The 21,900-nt window shown below is 45.9% G+C and overlaps 1 protein-coding gene across 1 annotated transcript; it reads right to left on the bottom strand.

Moving 5' to 3' along the window:
• Nucleotides 1-1,557: 1,557 nt before the first annotated feature.
• Nucleotides 1,558-20,605, bottom strand: HMGXB3 (HMG-box containing 3). The gene is given in 21 exon segments (XM_054079460.1): nucleotides 1,558-2,073; nucleotides 2,996-3,040; nucleotides 3,042-3,206; nucleotides 3,584-3,700; nucleotides 4,091-4,224; nucleotides 5,298-5,517; nucleotides 6,118-6,302; nucleotides 6,566-6,697; nucleotides 7,317-7,444; nucleotides 8,896-9,197; nucleotides 11,330-11,479; nucleotides 12,046-12,144; nucleotides 12,642-12,739; nucleotides 13,031-13,206; nucleotides 13,562-13,965; nucleotides 16,021-16,152; nucleotides 17,207-17,305; nucleotides 17,942-18,496; nucleotides 18,952-19,126; nucleotides 19,539-19,686; nucleotides 20,453-20,605. Coding segments are annotated over 20 exon segments (3,933 nt in total). The 5' UTR covers nucleotides 19,685-19,686; nucleotides 20,453-20,605; the 3' UTR covers nucleotides 1,558-1,602.
• Nucleotides 20,606-21,900: the final 1,295 nt, after the last annotated feature.

Below are 21,900 nucleotides of genomic sequence, written 5' to 3' on the forward strand. Positions count from 1 at the left end.
GTGGTGTATATCCACACAGCATTTGTGTCCTTTCCCACTGCAGTGTTACAGGTCTTGTACACAAAAAAGAAGTCACTTGGCCACCATTTCACCCCAAAAATTGGAGATAATTTATTAAACTTTATCACTGACTGAAAAAAGTCACTAATGTCTCTTATAATAAGTTAATGTTCTTAACAGAAAACCCCAAGCCATAATTACTGTATTTGCTCAGACTTAATACATTTACTTTGAACAGTTCTGTACTCCATAGGTTCCCCTTCACAGAAGGGAGTTTTCAACCACACCACAAACCTCTGACTCTTCCCCACTGCTCACTCAGACAAAATAAACTCCCTGGATGGCCACTGAGCAGTCCAGCATCCCCCTCCCCTCCTCTGCAGGACGCAAACATCTACCCACCTTCAGCAGAAGGGAGCTGGCAGCCGACAACTCGCATCCCTCTACAACTGCAGCCCAAAGTGTGCTTTAGACCTGCTGTAGGGGCAGAGGTCTCAGCCCAAGCCCTCTCTAGGAGCTGATAAAGCAAACTGGGTAGCATGAGGCTTTTCTAACCCACACAGCACTACGTGGACACAGGCAGAACAAATATGGCACCTGGCACAGTGCTGACATTGCACACATGGTTGCAGCTCTCCCAGTGCCTCCTTTGAGAGAGGAACACCAAAACCTGCTCGCTCCCATGACACTGCATTCATTGCTTTTCCTTGATGCCACAGTCTTTGTGATTCTGTTCTAGCAGGGCAACAGAAACTCAAGTCCTTAGACAGAATGAAACTGTTAAAAAGAAAAGTGTCCAGGAACACAGCACAGAAACTGAGTGCTACCACCTTCCACAGCACTCGACTTGCTTGGTTCCCTGCGGGCTCACCTGGCCAATTCTTACCATAACATGAAGAATGTGTGTCAGCTTCTAAATTATTAGTGCTCATGTGAAGGGACAAACAATCCTAGAAACCTTCTGCAGCCAAAGTACCCACAACCGTAGACCCAGGAGCTCAGCCTCCAGGGAGGCTCCTCAGATACAGCGTGGTAAAGCTGCACGGCTCCGCCTCAGCTAACGCCTCCTTGCAGCCAATGCATATGAGAGCTTTGCAAGATTTCCAAGCAAGAGTCACTGTCCTAAACCAATCCATTCAGAACGTTTTGGGGCAAGTCATCTTAGCTGCCTGCATTTCATGCCTGCTCCCGCACCCCCAGCCCTGCCACCAATATGCACAAAGAAGTCAGCAAGCAAGAATCATAATTAAAAAACCCTGTGCGCTTGACCATGCATCCTCCCCACTGTCGGAAATGCCTCTCCCTCCTTTCTCCACTCGCTGGCTACAGGGAGGGCAGCATTTCCCACCACCGAACAAAAGGTCCATCGCGTGCCTCAGGAGGCAGCTACAGCCTTCAGTAAGAGGGGTGACAGACCCATGCTCACAGCACCTATCGTAACATTATGGAAGCACACAGCTCTTTGGTCATTAACAGCAGTCACAGCCATTGGCATCACATCTCCAACCTGTAAAAATAAACTCTAGCCAGACAGCTGCCCAAACCTTGTAGAAGCTGGCCCAGCCCACCCACCCACACAACCAGAGAGAAAAACCAACAAGCTCAGCAACTTCTATCATTCTCCTGCTCCCCCTGTTCATCCTCTTCTGTTTCTGTTTTAATCTGGGCCACTCCGAGCCGGTAGAGAGCATCACGAATTACCACCTCTCCAGGCTGGCAGCTCTGTACGATCTCCTGGATCTGCCGATTCACAATTTCCCTGCTGGTGAGGAAGTCCATGAGGCGGTTGTAGAGGTAATAGTGCGTGGCGTTCTCAAAGGTGATGGGCCTCTGACGGATGTTGCTTGTTTTGCTGTCGCTGATAGCAGTGATGATGGCACTGTAAGGCTCCAGCTCTCGGCACAGGGAGATGCAGTGATGCCGAGCCGTTGGATCTTGGTGGCTGTCTTGCTCTGAACCCATGTGAACGATTCGGCGTGCTGAGGACTTGGTGATTGGGTGCTGAACAGAATGCTCAGCCACAGTCATGTCTACACTGTAGTGCTGATCGAGCAGTTCAGGGCAGGACACATACTGGGGGAGAGAGACAGGCACCAGGTAGAACAAGGAGCAACTTCCCAACAGTAAAGAACAACAAAGCCAAACTGTTTGGCTGAACTCCAACCAGCACCAAAACCCAGTACAGAAGGAGGGTGAAGAGATTAAGGCTTCCCCTAAAGGCCACGAAGGTGTTCTATACACCGACTGAACTCATACACCCTCAGAGATAACCTCAAGGCACTAACAAACCTCTTCCTTTCCCATTTCTCAAGTAATAGCAGCAGTTTGAGAGAACCAAGTACCTGTGTCACAATAAAACACGTGCTCCAAAGTTCATGATCTGACCTGTTACAATGCACTTCCAGTACAGCTTCTCCGATTAAGGAGCGTGAAGCTAACACAATGCCCCAGCAACACATAGTGTTTTCTGCTATGCTCAGAAGCAACACACTGGCAGAGCTGTGAGTCAGGAGAGACTCACCAGGTCCAATTATCTTGAGGCACAATGCAGGTTTCAAACACAGAGAATCACAGAATTGTTTGGGTCAGAAGGGACCTTAAAAGATCATCCAGTTCCAACACCACTGCCATAGGCAGGGACACCTCCCACTGGACTAGGTTGCTCAAAACCCCATTGAACCTGGCCTTGAAGACATCCACAGATGGGGCAGCCACCACTTCTCAGGGCAACCTGGGCCAGTGCCTCACCAACTTCACAGGAAAAAAGTCCTTCCTAACCTAAATCTTCTCTCCTTCAGCTTAAAACCATTACACCTCATCCTATCCCTGCACTCCCTGACAAACAGCCCCTCCCCACCTTTTCCCATAGACTCTTTCAGCGCTGGAGGCTGCTCTAAGGGCTCCCCTCACATTTTCGATTTTTTCTTTTAAATCTCACTTGAATTTTTTCCATATTGGGCTGGCATAGCAGAGTGCAAAGGTGAATATAACTAACCGTTGGGGGATCCATAGGGTCAGAGAAGCAGCCCTGTTTTTTTCCCCCACATCTGGGAAGTCAGGCCAGGACAGCAGACATCAGCACACAGTGCCACCGAAGAGGCTGTATCAACAACATACACCGGAGGCCAGTGACGTGAGGAAATCAACAGGTCCACATGATCCCGTGCATTTTCTCCTCTCACTAGGTACTTTGAGCCACACACAACCTGTGAAGAGAAGGATTATCACCAAACAGCCCAACAAAACTGAAAACTTCAGGTATTCCAGACAATACAGTAACCAGACAGTTACTTTCTCTAAGGATATTCTGTTTCTTCCTCATATACATTTACTTTGCCTTGTTCAGGAAGAGGTGATTTTCAACTCCACCTCAGCAGCAAGATGAAAACTGGACTTCAGATCACTAAGGGATCTTGAAATCTCCTGCAGAGCTGCTCATATGCCAAGCCCCTGAGGCAGTGTTTTCATTCACAAGGCTCAAAGAGGCCCGCCCCATCGCTTTTATTTAGTGAGGGAGTTCCACACCAATAATAGTGAATTACACGGTAAGAAAAAAAAGGTCACTGACTCCAGCCTCCCTTACCTGATGTGGACACACTTTGTAGATTTTCCCTCCCGTGTGATGAGCAGAGGCTTGTGTGATGCTTGTCCCGTTCTGTACAAACTCATAGAGAGCCAAGAGGGAGTAGCAGAGCTGGTCCTAGAACAGACAGGCCTCAGAGAAAGTCTAGAATTAAGGGGCTCCCCCAGAGAGGGAGAAGGCTGCAGGCAAGTTTTCCCAAATGCTAACTTGCACTTGATCCAATAACTTCCTAATCCCACACTCAGTAAGGATGACAAGCAATTACGTGATGCTGAGCCTGTGATGAGGTAATTACAGGCTTCCTTTCTTCCAGCCCACAAAGGCTTAATTTATATCAGCATGTGTAAGTTACCCTATAATCTGCAGGGACTCACTACAAAGCCACCCCTGCCCTTAGTCCAGTCAGATGGGAAGTTAATGATCTAGAATGGGAAGTATGAATGAGGGAAAAGTAGTGAAGAACTGCTCCACTCCTGCAGACTCCTCTGTGGGCAAACAAGCCATTACCTTTGTATCTGAAGCCTCCCAGGGGATGCCACACTGTGTCAGAAAGCGCTGCAGCTCTTCCTCACTGTAAGAGCTTATCAGCTCAAGCCTCAAGTTTTCTTCCTGAAGAAGCCTCACCAAGGCACTCCCATTACCTGCAAAGGAATGAAACAAGACTCAGGACCCATTCTCAGGAATGGAAGTCATAAAAACAATTTCTTCTGAAGACTACAGAAGCAGAGACTGCATGACCAACTGCCAGCAACAGAAAGCAGTGAATAGCCTTTTTACCAAAGCGCATCACAACCCACACCTCTCAAATCCTTTGTTAATAAAGTCACCAGACTGAGCCCAGCAGAACTACAGACTCCACAATCCCTTGTCCGTCCTGTTATCTGTAACCTTTAAATGATTGGGTGGACTAACGTGAGGATAAACAAGTGACAGAAGAGCGCAGAGAAAGGTGACTACAGCCTTCAGACTGAGCAGCTCCAGGCTCACCCTTCACATCTGCCCTCTACCTCTTTCTCTGGAGCTCCACTCCCACAAAAGCCCATGCAGCCCTTCTGCAGATCAACTCTCTAAACCAGCTGCAGCCCTGGTTCCAAAGCCAACTCATACAACACTTGTTAAGTTTGCAAAGCTAGTTTTCCTTCTCATACCTAAACTGTTAAGGGAACTGGGTGCTAACTAAATTTAGCTCTCATACATCTGAGTTTATTTATCTCATGCTTTCTTGCAGTCAATGCCATGGATACACTGAATATCGACAACACTGAGCAGGACTAACATGTCCCAGAGACATCCAACTCCTAGTCTTTTTTCAGGTTCTGTAGAAACTTATTTACCCTTTACTGAGATCAGGATATTGAAATATCAAGCACTGCCTGCAGCTTTATGGTCCAAATATCAGTCTAACACAAAACAAATACTGATTGGCATTTAATTTGTGCATGCGTCCCTCTGCAGTTAGAGCATATCTCATCTGGGAAGCAGTGTTTTCATGTCCACCACATCTCAAACGTATCAGAGCACATAAGTGCATCCATGCTTCACTAGGCAGGCCAAAGCTCAAGCTGGTAAGTATCCTGAGAACAGCTGAACCCTCTCTCAGCAGACAGTTTAAAAGAGTCATGCAGTCATCAATTCTGAACTCTAAACATCACCAAAAGATGGAAGTCACTAACACATAAAGCACTCCCTTAATAATTGCAACCTCAGCAGTTACCTGGCACTGGCTGTGCAGCCAGGTTCTTGTCCTTCTCAGTATTGATTACCATCGCTCCTCTCATCAGTGGAGGGAAGAAAGGAGCAACAATAGAGGCATCAAACTTTGTGATGGGGATGCTAGAAGGAAAAGCCACCTGCTCAATCACCTCTGTCTCCATCGTGGACCAGAAGTCTTCTACATTCACTTCACTTGATGGCAAGAACTCTGGCCACGTAAACTAGAAAGAGCAAGAAACACACTGGTCAAATACAAATAACCGTAGTTCATCTGACTGTTGTGTGTCAGACTCACTCAAGGCATGAGGACTATCCAGAAGAGTGCTCAGCCCAAACCTAACAAGATGACTTCAGGCTCCTAGAGATCCCCACAATCATTTTCTGTTGGGCGAGAGTTAAAACCATTTATGTGACATAAAAGCCAGACATGCTGCACACTATTAACAGGGCTTTTTTAACCCCAGTAGAGGAGACAGCACCTCAAGGAAACTGCTGCTGGTGAATAAAAAAAAAGAATGCCTTCATGTCAAAGGTGGTCAAGTTCAGCAACTTTTATCCAAGGTCCCTACTGTCAGAGGCTGCTGGACAAAAGCTGTGGTCCAGCAACAGAGGATCTTGTTTTCCCCAAACCATACAACACCACCTCTAAGAGGAAGTACAAGCATCACCACTCCAGCCACATCCCTCTTGCTAGGAATCAGCAGAAAACTGCTCACGAAAGTCTCATGTAATTATCGTGCGTTACAAAAACCAGAGTCAGCAAAAATCATTATGATCTGCTTTGAACACAAACAGGATGCGTAGTTTTGCGAAAAGCCTACCTCTATATTTTTCAGTGCCAGGACATTTTCCACATTCCGCTGGGCTATTTCCACCTTGGGGGTTATGCCGCAGATTCCACAGATCATGTCATTGTAATCCCGCACTGTTAGGCACTCAAAGGCCCAGTAGCCATTGCACAGCAGTTCCTGGAGCTGAACCTGCTCATCAGGGCTCAGGCTTTTTTCTGAAAAGAGAACACGCCTCTGTCACAGTTTCACTTCCTAAAGTCAGTGGAGAGGTAGTTAAACTCTCCTATGCAGAATAAAAACAAACCTGCCCTCCAGAGAACTTATCAAGAACTGGTCACAAAGGTATGCTGGGTTTAGGAAGCAATTTAACAGAAACATACCACACCAGAAGAGGTGAGGTTTGCCTTTTTATTACCCAGCAATCAGCAGCAGGTCACAGTATGGTCTAAGTGTTATGGTAAAATGAAAGAGAACCCACCAGTTTGCTCCTGAACAGAGTCAAGAATATTTCCAACAGCCACTCTGGGATCCTCTCCAAGTTTAATGTGGTTTCGGATTGCAAACAGAAGGTCCAAGCTCACTAGCAATTTATTACCCACATTGAAAAGGCCTGCAGTTAAAACAAGACAGTTACCGTCAATAGGGTTACAGATCTTCCTCACAAGGAAATATATTCTTTATCAATACACAAAACACTCATGAATGTAGTTCAGAGGATAATGGAAACAGCTGGATAGGCCTTCTAGGACTGTTCCTTCTTGCACATTAGCTCTTTTCCCAGCCCTGCCTTTAAATTTAAAAAGCTACAAGGAACAGCAGCCAATCCATCTCCTCAGTTCTGTGCTGCCTTGCAGGCGGCCCACAGCAACTGCCACCAGAGTCTCACCAGTCAACACTGAGAAACAGCACCCTGTAGAGATGTCTTTGACTAAGATCTCAGGGGCTACCTTGCAGAATTCACCACATCCCACTTACACAGAGGAGACCAACACTGGTGAAACAAGGCACAGTCTTCCTCATCAATGCATTCGTAAGCGGTTTTCTCACAAATACAGATTTACTTGCAAAAGCAGGGGAAGAGTAGTGCAAGTCAAAAATAATTTAACTTTAATACACTGCAGCAGGGAACAGGCTTTTCTGTACAGACAGTGCCCTGATACAGCCCCAAGGCTTCTGAAAGGTTTAGACTACAATCATGCTATGAGTCGGTATGCTTACACTTTTCCTACCTGTGTAAATATCAGTGAAGCTATGGAGGGCCAGACACTGCAGGTTCAAGCACACTTTGACCTGAGCTGTAACCACCTGTAATCTGTTAGCTGTCAGCAGCCAGCACTCCTGAGGACCAGCGAGGGAACTATAGCAAAAAACGACAACTCAGGGTCAAGTCAAATAGGTTTTTCAGTGTAGTTCTGCAGTATCTTAAAACATTCTAGAAGAGATCAGCTCATTGCTGCCAGTCTAAACCAGTTCACATCACACCAGAAAAAAAGAAAAGTTACATTTTAAAACGTATTCCCCTGGCAGAGTGAGTCAGGTCACTGCTCACGTTCCCTTAACAGCACTACAGCATCTCTCCAGCTCCATCCACTGAGCACACAGTATTTGAGAGGTGGAGAAATTCTACAGCCCGAGCTGCCCTGGGAGTACTGTCAGCCCTATTGCTGGGGAGCAATAATGGTGGCTACTAACACGTTCCATGTGACAGCCTGTCCCTGCACACAGAGATTCCAAAAGGCCTGCTCCTCTACAGCACAGCTGGCGAGGAAGATGTTCAGACAGGAAAATGCCAGCTGTGCCCTAGCAGCAGAAGTATAGCTGTCCACCTGAGAAAACAGGAATCAAAGTCAGAGGCAGCTCCCTCCCACCGGCAGGGGTTTTAATTAGAGCCTATGCAGGCACATGAGAGTCCCACACTCGAAACACTCCCTGCAGAGCATTGCCAAGCAGCACAGCACTGACGCAAGGATTTACAATACACAGGTTGATAAGTCACAAAGCGAGGAACAGGATGGAAGCACTGTGCTATAAAAATTACTGAGCATAAAAAGTATCTCTGCTGGAAAAAACTCAGTTAGTACGAGCCTGACTGAAGCAAACATCCTCAAATGGCATCAAGAAAATCTTTTCGGCTGAAGGAAGAAACACAAGAGTAAACTACCCGTCATTTTCCTCTGGGAAACATTTCAGCGCCCACTTTGAGCAACAGGAAGATGTTTGTCTGAGTCAGTGAGGAGATATCCTACAGGCTTTTATAGAAATTCAGTTAAGGTAATCTAGCCTACACACTGGTAATTTCTGAAAGCCTTTCAGGTTTCAGTTTGGTATTTGTTCCAAAAAAGGATTCACTCAAACCCACACTAAGAGAATGAAAACATTATAAGTAAAAAGATCCACACAGGAAATATTCAGATCAGGACAAGAGAGAAAAAGAAATCACAAAACGCACATCTATAATCCAACAATTTTGCCTCTGTCAGCCTCAAAACATCAGACTGGGAAACACAGAAAGAATGACTAATGAAAAGATTCTGTTTCAAAGAAAAAAATACATCTAGACTTGGCAGTCACTCTTTGATCAAGCCCTACTGCTGCACAGAAACAGTAACTATGACAAACTAAACTGCACAGGAGAAACAGAAACAGATTATCACTAACCACCTAAACCCTTTCCACACACATGGAGCTTATTTGGTGTCACACCAGCTTCAGTACTGGGGAGTAAAGCAAATATTATTTCAGGCACGCTTTTAACATAAAATATCAGCACGAGGTTGAAAGAGTCACAAGTCTAAAACAGAATCTTACTTCTGTCCCCCTTTGAACAATGGGCTGTTACAGAGGAGGCACTGCGTAGATGGAGACTCATAGTAGTTTGACCAGGAGGTCTGCTCTATGGTGACTGTCTCCTCACTCACGTTGGACAGGATGAGCCGCGAGCTGTTGAGTTCATGGATGAGCGTGAAGACCTCAGCCAGTTCCGACTCATTCTCTGGGATCTGCATTACCTTGCGCAGCAACTGCAGGGTGGATTGACGCTGGATCTCTTTCTGGGATGGGGTTAGAGGCTCGCTGGTGTTCAGCACATCAGACTGACTTGGACTCACCTCCTAGAAAGCAAGTCAAACACTCACATATTCAACCACGCAAGCATGGGGATGAAATATTAAAAAGCCCAAAGAAGGCATAAAAGGTGGCAGAAACAGTAACGTTTGTACCCAGCAGACTTCTACTCCACTGCTCAATCACTAACTCCAAACAGTAGCTCTAAGCCCAAGTTACCTCACCGAAAATAATTTATTACAGCTCAGCCTTTCTGGAATTCCTATGAAACTGCTAGACCACAACAGATTTGTCACTAAACTGGAGTGTCAGTGGCAAAGGACCAAGAAGGAGGATCAAGAGGGTGATGACAGCCACCAACAGGTGTAGTGTAGGAAAATGTAAATGTTGTAAACGATATAATGTTGTAAAATGATGTAAAATGTAAAATGATGTAATGTTGTAAATGTAAGAAAACTGTGGGTTGTAAACAAGAGACAATTGCACGGCAGCTGAGCTCCTCTTAATTGCTGCAGCTGTGGGGTCCTGAGAAGTGGCCAATCAACGGGGGAGCTGCTAACGAAGTGATAAGGATGTATAACACCTGGCATGGCAGAGCAGTTAGAAAGATCACTCAAAGGAGGACCTCGGAGTAAGAAACAGCATTCCAAGAGAGAGCAGCCAAGAAAAGGCGAGAAAGTCAGGGCCCTCCAAGGAGGAGCTCATAGAGCACTCAAAGGAGGAGCTCGGAGTTAGAGCAGCACCCAAACAGAGGCCGGGTCGTCTGCAAGAACCCCGGAGCGATGGAGAACAAAGACCAAGAAGAGGTGCGGCTATTCGCGGCAAACAGGCATATAAACACTTTCATAATCCTAGCAGTTGTCACTGCCTTTCTCCACAGCTCATCAAGCCCATATTCCTGTGTAACACACTCAGATGGCCATGGCAGCCTGCATACCTCTCCAGGAGTGAGAGGACAAGCGCTAAATGAGAACTAGGGGCTGTAACATACTGAATACACACATTAATTACAATTGATCATCTATAGTCCTTACACACACACAAAACACACACACGCTTACCTATATAAAATGCACAAGCACAGGAGAATGAAACTCCAGGCGGCTCAGAACAGCAAGAATGCAAACACGCTAATCTGTTTAATCACTTAAACTCTTCTGCCAACATTTCAACCTGTTTTTTGGTTTAGTCTACCAATGGGATAAATGAACAGCCCAAAGACCAGAGACAACAATGAACTGTGTGACATGAATGTTAAACACATCTAGAACCAGAAAATAAGAAAAAGCTAAATGAGGAAGAGACAAGCCATACGTCTCTCAAAATGCAAGCTGAGCTAAGCATACTGCTGTTCCTTACACAGCTGCTTATCTGTGAGTTTCACACAGGCCAGTTCAGCTTCTTTGTTTGTTTAAAAAAAACACTACACAAAGTTGTTCTTCAAAATAAAAAAAAAAAAAGTGAAAGAGTCATATTACCACACAGAGTAAAATGTCTACATGCTGAGTGGGCATTTCAGCTAAGAACAGGACAGCTCCTTTTTTTGTTTTTAAAGAAACAAAAGAATTCTGGATGAGAAAAGCTAACCTTCAAAACTTTAAATGCAAGAAAAACTCCAAACGAAAACCAGAACTCATTATTTACATCCATGCAGAACAGGAGACAACCAAAGACCATCTTTCTACCACAGAAAAAACTACTACAGCCAGAAGTATAGTCAGGCTGGAAGTAAAGTTGCACTACAGATCCCTAAAAATAGGAAGATCTTGTACCAGATGTACAAACGCAATTGACATCAGCCACAAACTGGCAACAAAGCAGAGCATACTCGGGAGTTTCTTGATGAAGTCTGAAGCTCAACTAAGCTGACATAACAAATCGCTTCAGGGGTGATTTCCCAGGAGCATACCAATACATTGTAAGCATTTTTAAGCTACGGAGACATCCAGTGGCAGAACTGAGTGCGTTCACTCTCATTCTCAGCCTGAAGCACCACTATCACACGGGTTGGACAGTACAAATATCATCATTAAGTATTGTCAATAAGTCACTATGCTGTTAGAAAAGCTTACTATACTAACAAAAAAATAACACACTCCCATGGGCACTTGCAAACTAAGGTATTTCCCTGCCCACCCCACAGCAGCCATTTCAAAAGAGAAATTATTCTGAACCTTACCAGAGATTTTGCTGTTTTCTCAGCTCTGTCTTTGGCAAGATTGTATCCGCAGCTTGGACAGATCCGTGGCTTGTGCCTGTTTGTATACACGTAACTACAGGAGGGGTTCTTGCATTTTCCTCTGCCGCGTGATGTTGCCAATCCCAAATCCTGAATGACACAAAAGAGATATTTGCTAAGCTGGACTTTTAGATGCCAAGGTGATTCTAGAGAAGTCTTCTTGAATATCATATGCTTTTTCACCACTTTGTAACACCTCATTTAAAGGTTCAATAGTAGGCTCTCTCACTTTGTACACCGTATTTTAACCCGTGCTCAAACATTTTGGGGCCAGCTCCAGAACCAAACACTCACACATTAAACTCATTCAGAAACCGCCAATGCTCCCTGCTGAAGGTATGGCTGGACTCGATGATATCAAAGGTCTTTTCCAACCAAACAATTCTATGATTCCATGATTCTGAACTAAATAGGGCAGGGGGGAGATTATGCTAGAGCATGAAGAAAAACCCAGCTCTTAACAAGCTCCCAAACACCACTGCAACTGAATGCAGTCACCGGATTAGGTCAACAGAAGATATACAAAACATGGATTGTCTCACATCAAATGAGAGATACATTTCTGCAAGCCAGTAAAATGCAAGTCACAGAATGGTCTCATCTCACCCAGAGACAACAATCCCCACGGGCTAAATCAGACCATCTGGAAAACTCACCAAAGTTACAGTGCAGCTGTACTTATAGGAAGGGAACACATCTGGTTTGACCTCCACTACTTTAACCTGAGATGCCCTGCTGGTCAAAGCACTGTGGAGCTAGAGATGGAAGGCAGAAAAAAAAACCATGAGACACCTACTACTGAATATACACATCCTGTAAGCAATACCTATTAGCATTTTTTCCCCAAAAAAATCAATTCATGTTCATTTAATATTAGAGGACTACAATACACTGTTTTGCATACTAAGGTATTCCAGCATCTTAGCACAGCCAGTCATATTCCAAAGGTGAAAGACTCGGTATTGCATGTCAGATTATCAAAGCACTAGCAGAACTTCAAAACACCTTCTAGGAGTAGCTGGGAGGTTCTCAAAGCAGTCGACAAAGATTGTCCAAGAGCATCAGCTCAGCTCATACACTAAGCCATCCAGCACCCATGGCTGCTTCCAAACCATCTCACAAAAACTGTCAGTCACAGATGTCCTCATCATGAGGCTCCTACATTTTTATATCGTATTTCTCACCACTCATAACCCTCACCTGGAGAAAAAAAAAATCCAAAGGAAAATAGTATGCATTTGAAAACACAAACCTTTTGCTCCTCGGCACTTGGTGTCTGCAGAACTGACTGACCCAGCTGTTTCAGCGTACTGGGCTTCAAGCCTGATGTTCTCACAGCGGAATGCTTGTCTAGAACGAAGAACAGGATGCAGCAGGTTAGACAGGAGAACACAGGTTCTGCTTCATCCTGACCTCTTTGGTAAACGTCACCACAGTCGTGTGAGATTTTCCCTCTGAATTTGAAATGATCCAAGCAGGTGTTTCACAGCCCACCTGCCTACACCCTCAGTTAAAGACAGTTTTTCCCAGTGTAAGTCATTATCTCCCTTCAGACAGAGCTTATTATTTGACAGAGATCACTTCTATGTGGTTTGGAAAGAAAAACCGCTCCAAAAGCACACCAGAGAACACTGCTTTTACCGGTATTCGCGAAGGCCTGTCTGCTGCTAGGCTGCTCAGTGCTGGCTTCTCTCCCCACGCTAGCTGGTGCGGGCAGAATGGCTCGCATGGGTCTTGCTGCAGCCAGCAAGGAGGGCTTAGGTCTCGGTTTACTCTTTACTTCTTGTCCTTTGTGTGCAGCAGGTGGGGCATCAATTCTGAAAGACAAGAGCTACAATTGGAAAAAAAATGCCATGTTTTTCGCCTCAGTATGAATTTTCTTCTCTTCCCTGAACTGTGCTTTATTAGCTCGACAATCAGAACTACTGCAGCAGAAAGGAGAAATAGTGCTAAGGATACATCTGTGACTACAATTTAATTGTCACTTTAAAAAAAATTAGCTCTGATGGCCAAAACCATCTCAAAGGAACAATCCTGAACTGGCAGAAAACAGACAGTAAACAGAACAGGTCTCACAGGAAGCACTGCCAACAGCCTTCAATTTCTTGGATAAGTCCCATCACCACACAACAGACATCATATGCTCCCATAACATATGGAAAACTGACTCACCCTGCTGGCTTTTTTGCAGAGGCATTTGGACTCAGCACCTCAGAAGAAGATGGCAGCCCCAGCCCTATGCCATCTTTTTCTGTTTGCTCTGAAGAGTCTCCTTGCCGTTGGCTCTCTTGACCCAGCATCACTCCAACTGCACTCCCTCTGTCTTCAGCAAGTACATTGTTTGCAAGAACATGAGCCTCAGAGATGACCACTTCCTCCCAATCCTGCATTTGTCCTCCAACAGGAACAGCATTCAGTAGCTGGCTGACCGCTTCAGAGCTTTCCAGGGCAGACTTGGAGGTGCTCTCACTGACAGCTGTTGGTTCCGTAAATACTGACTGTTGACCTCTTTTAGCTGCTAGAGTTTTAAGAGAGGTGCCTGAATTTGGCTCAGATTTGCTTTTTGGTTGCTTCTCCTGGAAACAAAGACAGTCACACTTCAGAGCTTTAGGCTTTCACAGATAAAGTAAGATCTCTCCATATACACCAGGTTTTCCATGGCCTATTTAGGGCCAGACAAAACCAGCAAAATCCTAAGTGTTCAAGCAGTGAACTGTATGAGAGCAGAAAGACATCATCTCCTATGAGAGCAGAAAGACATCATCTCCTATGACAGCAAAGTCCCTGTCAACATTTTATCTAGCCTCCTGGCCCTTCATGTATTATTTTTAGCCACTGTTTACTTTGAAGTATCAGTTTTTCTTCGGCTCCCTCAAATATCACCATCAACATTACAAATTCACTCACCACCCTCTGTAACAAGGACCCACTTCCTACGCTCCCCTTTCACAGCTTCAGCTCTCTGACACTGTTCCTCCACACTATTAAGGAACCAAAGAGATAGAGAACTTGTAGATTTTCGATATATGCATTCAGGAAAGCATCCATTTGAGCAAGTCAGGGAAAAGGGAATTATTCTGGAAATAATTTTTGACTAAGAAAATGTTATCATTAAGACTAAGCCTACAGAAGCCATGCATTGGAGAAAACAAAGGTAGATTGGAACACCGAATGGTAATATGCAAAAAGATATCAGAAGTGGAATCGTGAGTTTCTGGCATGATAAACACAATAATTCTAAGCTCTCTATAGAGTTTACACTCCGAAGAATAATCTAGGTTTTTGAAGACAGACATCTAACCTAGACCATTTTCTTCCTGCAGAACAAGAATGTATGTACGTATTTAGCTTCAGTTCTACTGATGTCATTAATGAAAGAAACTGCTGGTGCACGTTTTTCCCAAGGCATGACACTATCAACACAAGTAGAAATGTTTATGCAAATGTTTTCCCAGAAGAGAAGAATAAAATTGAAAGCGAGAAAGAAAACTCCCTCTAAAACCTTTCAATTCTGACCAACGTAGGATTTAACATGAGTGGGCATGTCATACTCAGGCAGAAACACGTTTCTGCAGCAAGTCATCTACCACCTTCAGCAGGTCTACAGAACCAAGAGGTAAAAAGTCATCATCGCTGTCTGTATCCTGCCATGCAGGAAGTCCAGCCATCAGCTTGGACATGCCAGAGTTTGTAAGCTGCCTAAGAAAGTTCTTGCACCTAAATGCTTAATGGATCTAGACACAAAACAAAGGAGGCTCAGAACAAATCAAATGAATGTCAATGCAAATTTGCACACCAGGAACGTCATCAACCTGTGCCTGAGGAGCCTTGTTTCAGATAGACATTTAATGAACGCACATCTCTTCAGAGCTGACTAATTACTGTGACATGGCCAAGGTTTAAGGAGCAAGTGTTTTTTGCTGTACATAGCTAGCAGAGATGTCAATAACTTTGAGAAGCTATTGTGGAGAAAGACTTTCCCACCCAAACAGACCTCACAACTCCAACAACACCTGGGAATTTTCTTCCAGCCAAAGCTCAGAACAGAACAAATGATCAGACACACGCCTGTGAGTCAACAATACCCAACAGCACTTCAGCTTCCACTAGACCAACTTTATTAGCTGGCTCCCAAAGAGTCATGTTCCTACTATAGTTGAGAATCATTCCTCCTTCTGTTGACAAATTGATGCTGAAAGACCGCAGAAAACCTCCATTTATAGAAGAGCTGCAAATGCAGATGAATTACTATAACGAATGGTTCGGCCAAACCCCTGAGCTTAGCTAGGGCTGTACTAGGAAGAACAGGCAATCCCTTCAAGTCACAGGAACTACAGTGCAGGCAGAGGGCCAGAAGAACATGTGTCTTCTCAATCAGTCACCAAATGCAGCTCAATCTATTCTAACCGGCAACACTACAGGTGGCATCTTTACCCAAGGTGTGGTGGTTTCAGGTCAGTCTCACCTTAGCCAAGTGTCTCTGCGATGGTGACTTGCTCAAGCACTGGAACACAGGCACAGGGATCATTCTCAGCATATCTGACCTCCTGTGCTAGATCCACAGATCCGGAAATATCACAGACATTGACAAAACCAACACTTTTTGTCTGAAAATCAGAGAAGGCGTTTACCTTTGGGATCCATTTCCCTCCCAGGAAGTTCCCACACATTGGGCATTTTGGTGGCTTATGCCTGGTGACGTAAGTGAAGGAACAGCCAGGATTGGTGCAATTTCCATGTCCCCTGCGAGTATATGTGGTTGTCTGAAATGAGAGTTGTCAGGAATTTCTCTACAGAGCTGAAAAAAAATCTGTGCTTATTGCCCCTTTCTTCCTCATAAGCACTTTACAAGCATCATTCAGCAAGCCACCAGCTCTCCACTGTTCTTCCTTTCACTGATCACCCACCCCACAGCAGGATCCAAGGAAGTCAGCACCATAACTACTCCAAGTCTAAATGCTCAGTCCCCAACTAGGTACCTTTTCTTCTAGAAATGCAAGTGCTGCTGTCAAATAAATGAAATTATTTAAGGTAGGCACTTCTCCTCAGGAACAAAACTCGAGGTATTTCCATTCTCCCTAAGACACCTGGAAGAAAGTCACTCTATGCACCACTATAAATATCCAGAGTGTTCCACCAGCTAGAAACACAGAGGACCTGGAACACAGGATTTGACGCTAGCTTACACAACATTAGGAGCTGCAGAGCTAACTGCACAACAAAGTCTTACAATGGCTACAGAAATACAGGTGGTTCGAGTGCCTAGGTTAGAGAAATAATACTATTCTTCCACACAACCTTTTACATGGGTTCCCAAAACCTTAGGTCAGTGCCCCTCTCCCATCACGTGGCCAAAGCGACAGCCATCCACGGGACTCGGGAGCCCACGTGCTCCTGTCACAAGAGCAGGTTCTTGCCCTTAAAAGGATGGGCACTGGTATTCTATAAAGACAAATATGCATTCGAGTAGAGGGCATGGGTAGCTACACAAACCCTGAAAAAGGCAACACAGAAACTGCTGCTGGCCAGATGTGTTGTAATAACATTATCTACTCCATCTGGTCCCAAGAATGCCTTCACGAAGAAGGCAGCTGAAACAGGCTGTAAAAGACACTCTAGGAAGTCAGAAACCCCATCAGCATGCACTAGGCATAAAACCAAGGACAAGAACTATATCAGTTGACATGATGACTCCAAATTGGATTATCTTTAGGAACTGGACCGTCATCAAACCTTTCCCACTCTAACATCTTAAAGACAAACCTATGGTAACAGATCCAAACCTTAAAATACCATACAAGGCTCTGAATTTCTTACCAATTTAATTGATGCTGGGTTCTCCACAACAGAATGAGCAGGCAAAGGTAACATAATAAACTGTGTAGCAGGTGTGGAGGAGCGGCTCTCTTCAGTATCCTAAAATGAAGCCAAAGGGAAAATACATGCAGAAAACAGGAGATACAGTGACCTGTGTCCCAACCTCTCATGAACATTAGCATTGAACATATGTCCTAAGGACTAACAAGACCAGAAAGCAGGAAAGGAGAGCTATCATTCCAAAAGCAATGGCTTTACCAGGCCTACTTTGGAAATACCAAACTCTCTGCAGATTGTAACTGAAAACAGCAGATCCAATTCTTCACAGAACCAGGTTTTCTATAACCAATCCCTAACACCTCAGCTTAAAAGGACTCCCTTCGACCCCTCTGCAATCAAGAAAACAGCGACCAGGAGCACAGAGATAACACTGTTTTCCCCAAAAAATCTTGTAATACAACTGTGGAACCCACCCCAATTACTGCGATAAGAAATAACTTAAGAAACCTAAAGCAGTCATTGAGGACCACAAGTGATACCAGAACACGGCAGAGTCAATCTGCAAGCAGAAAGGCTGTAACCAGTTGCCATTTCCCTCACCACTGAGCATAAGCACACTGGGCAGTGCAGGATCTCCTGCAGCCACAGAGGATTTCAAGTGAAATGTGTTAAACGGCACTTGGACACCTCAGGTGAGATGCTGGCAGGAGGATGAGTGCCACTAGAACGACTTACCCTGCCAGTCACCACGGTCACCACAGATACACCATCCGAAACCTGAGGGCGGGCCACAGCGATGCTACCGTTGGAGATGTCTGTGGAGCCACTAACTAGAGTCTCTTCAATAACCACCCGAGCTGTCTGATATGGTTGCCCTTCTATTTCCAAAGAAGCCTCATCCAAGAGGATCTCTCCAGCCACTTTCTCTGTCACAGGCCCAACAAAGTGAGATAGAACCTCTGATGCAACCACTTCTTCTACAGCATCTGGCTGACCAAAGGAAGCAGGCTCTTCTGCTAGTCCTTCTATGGCAATGCACTGCTCGGAAATGCCAACGTGGCTCGAGTCCACAGACAGGATGTTCTGCACAGCATCACGGGACACGTTTGTGATATTGGTAGAACCTTCGGACACTGTCTGACCCTGTGTCACACAAAGCTCCAGCGACTGCCTGCTCCTGTCCTCTTGAAGAGTGGTTTTGGGAATAATTATATAGTCTGAGCGAGGAAGAATCTTACGGAAACCTGGAATGTCCGGAACTACTGCAGTTCGAGCAGAAACCTTGGAGTTCTGTCAGCACAAAAAGAGTACAGAATAAATGAATATGCGAAAAGGAAGACATTTGGTTTTCAATACTGCTATTTTAGTGCCTAAAGTTCAAATGGTTTCCTGAGGTATGCTGCTGGGAAATTCTCCACATGTCAGAGCCTGCAGAATCCCTCTCAGCCCTGGTTTTATCACCCGCTTTACCATCAATCACCCTGATGACACGACACAAAAATAACTCCTGTCCCTGTCAGCGGGAACCAGACAAATCTATCTTGGATTTCAAAACATTATCCCTTAACTGAACCCAAGGCAAAAGCATGAGGCAGTGGCCTCACACGTTGCTCCTTTACAGGCTCTCCTAAGCAGAAATACAACCTGGAACCAACAGTTCAGTGATTCTCCTACACAGAGTGCTATACAAGCATTTAAGTGCCTCTCCCTCCACATAGCAAAGAGCTGTCAGAAAGAGGATTTACCGGATCCAACCCTTCCTTCTCTAGCTTGGCTTTCTCCAAGTAGTAGCTTTTTTCAGCCACACTGAGCAACCTCCAGCTCTCACTGATCTTTTTGTTGATTTCAGATTGAGGGAGGTGGGGGAGTTCTTGCTGTACTTTCAAGTAAATGTCATAATAGTAGAGGAGGTAAGCAGATCTGAAACACAGAGACCCAAAGGTTAACATCATTCACAAATTCCTTTGGAAAAAGAAATCCACAAGGTTTACGTTTGTCTCAAGGCCAAATGACAAGCACATCACATTCAATTGTAACTGTAAATGCATTTTTTAACCAAATGAAAAGTCAGATTCCGAGAAGAACCTCTGCAGTACGGAGAAATAGCCTAAGGCAAATTATTCTGGAGTACACAAACTTTAAATTGAGGAACAACAGCAACCATAAAGGCAAGGATGTCAGAGTGGACCCAGAGTGTCAAGCTAATTTTCTATATATGATGTTTTATGTCACAAAGTATTCCAAGAGAACTGCAGAGATCACTCTTATCAGAAACAAGGAAAACTGCTCCCATACTCTACACAGGAGCTAAATGAACACAGAAAGAACTTACCTAGGCTTTTTGGCTTTTTCTGCATGGTCACCAGTACTTTTATATTTCTTTTTCTTCTTAGACGGCACCGGTGATGTGTAAGTGTAAGCGCCCTCTATTTCCTCCATCACCACAGTTACTTCAGTGCCATCGTATGGGACCTCCATTGCTAAAAATACACATTTCATGTTATGCAGTCGCCCAGTTAAACATCACTCCCAATAAAAACTGCTCTTAATCCCCTTTGTAAGCTAACGGAATCACTGACATCCAAGTTTGAAACTAATTAACCAAGAAAACTATGGGTTAGCCATTCATCCGTCTTTAAAAGAAAACATCTTTACTGCAATGGTCTCGGCACCATCAGATCAGCACAGCCACTGCATGCGCGCTGGCACAAGTTTCTCAGCGTGGTGGCTGCCCCATCCCTGGCGGTGTTCAAGGCCAGGTTGGATGGGGCTTTGAGCAACCTGATCCAACAGGAGGTGTCCCTGTCTTGGCAACGGGTGGAACTGAGTGGGCTTTAAGGTCCCTTTCAACACAAACCATTCCGCGATTCTATAAGTGGTATCGTAGATCCAGCCTTATCCCGGTGAGCGGGTATCCAGGAGGCACCACAGCCACACTCACAAAAGCGAGGACAGAGGCTTAATAATCACGGAAGCCTCGTAATCCTCTTACCCACCAGGAGCTCCTCGCTTAACACCGGCGGCAGCTCCAGCTTCCGGGAGGCGGGGAGCGCACGGGAAGCCTCACGACATACACGACAACGCTACCTGGGCTCAGGTGCGGCCCCTGACTGTCCCCTCCGACGCGGTCACAACTCCCGGGCGGTCCCGGCTCCTCCACGGGGCGGGGCGGAGCTGCTGTTCCCCCCCCCCCCGGCCCTGGCGAACCCTTTTCTCTCGGTGTCCCCCCGGGGCCCCGGCACTCACCGAGCGGCCCCGGGAGGCTTGTTCGGAGGGACAGCGAGCGGCGGTCACGTCGCAGGAGGCGGCGCGGGGGGAACGAGGCAGCCGCATGGAGAGCAGCGGGCAGGGCGCCCCGGCATGCTGGGCCCGCGCCGCCGCCTCGGCCGCTGCCGGAAGTGCTCGGGCGACGACTTCCGGGTCACAGAGTAGGAATAGGGAAAAGGGGAGCTGTGCGGGACGGTGGCCGGGAGGGGCCGTAATTACTGCGCGTGCGTGCTGTGGCTCCGCGAGCCAGTTCTGTTATGAGTGGGGGGTGATGGTAGCGGGGGCAGAGTCACAGGATCGTGGAGTCATGGGGTGGTTTGAGTTGGGAGGGACCTCAAAGCGCATCCAGTCCGAACCGCTCTGCAGTGAGCAGGGACGTAGTATCATAGAGTCATAGAATCATAGAATCACAGAATGGTTTGCAGTGGAAGGGACCTTAAAACCCATCCAGTTCCACCCCTGCCATGGGCAGGGACACCTCCTACTAGCTCAGGCTGCTCAAAGCTCCATCCAACCCGGCCTTGAACACCTCCAGGGGTGGGGAAGCCACAGCTTCTCTGGGCAACCTGAGCCTCCCCCCCCTTCAGCGTGAAGAATTTCTTCCTAATGTGCAATCTAAATGTTCCCCTTCCAATTTAAAGCCATTCCCTCTCATCCTATCACCATGCCTTTGTAAAGCGTCCCTCCTCAGCTTTCCTGGAGCCCTTTTCAGTACTGGAAGCTGCTCTAAGATCTCCCCAGAGCTTTCTCTTCTCCAGGCTGAACACTCCGACTCTCAGCCTGTCCTGGAATGGGCGATGCTCCAGCCCCCTGATCATCTTTGTGGCCTCCTCTGGGCCCATTCCAACCCGTTTCAACAGCTCCTTTCTTTTGATTTACGCAACTCAGGCACACAAAGTTACACATTACTGTAAGTAATCATTGTTATATGTGAATTCAAATCTGTACAAGCTATTGCCTGGGCTCCAGTAACATCAGCCCGCGGTGCAGTCAGTGCCGCTTCCCATTGCTGGTGATGGAGCAGATGAAGTGGCAACCTGAAATTCAGACCTGGCTGAATATCCAGAGCCCAGTGCCACTCAGCTGAGGTGGTGGCTGTTCCAGAGCTGTGTGTAGGGCCAGCACTGTGCCAGCACCTCAGCACGAGAGCCATCAGGGATCTTCTTGTCATGAGAAACACCGCTGACCCCCATGTAACAGCCACTCCAAATACTCAGGGGTGTTTGGTCACAGCATTTCTTTACCAACATTTCTCACCCAGTTTTGAAGAATGAAGGTTTCCATATAGAACAAAATAATTGTTTTCTTGCCCTATAGGACTCTCTGCCCATAACTCTCTTCTACTAAAGGGTTTTCATTTGGAAAGCACGTTCAGCTATTGCTTTAACATGTTTCTCAAATTACACATTTTGGCTTCCTTCTATTCA

This window comes from Cuculus canorus, chromosome 14, assembly GCF_017976375.1.
Source record: "Cuculus canorus isolate bCucCan1 chromosome 14, bCucCan1.pri, whole genome shotgun sequence".
In the NCBI taxonomy this organism is placed as follows: domain Eukaryota; kingdom Metazoa; phylum Chordata; class Aves; order Cuculiformes; family Cuculidae; genus Cuculus; species Cuculus canorus.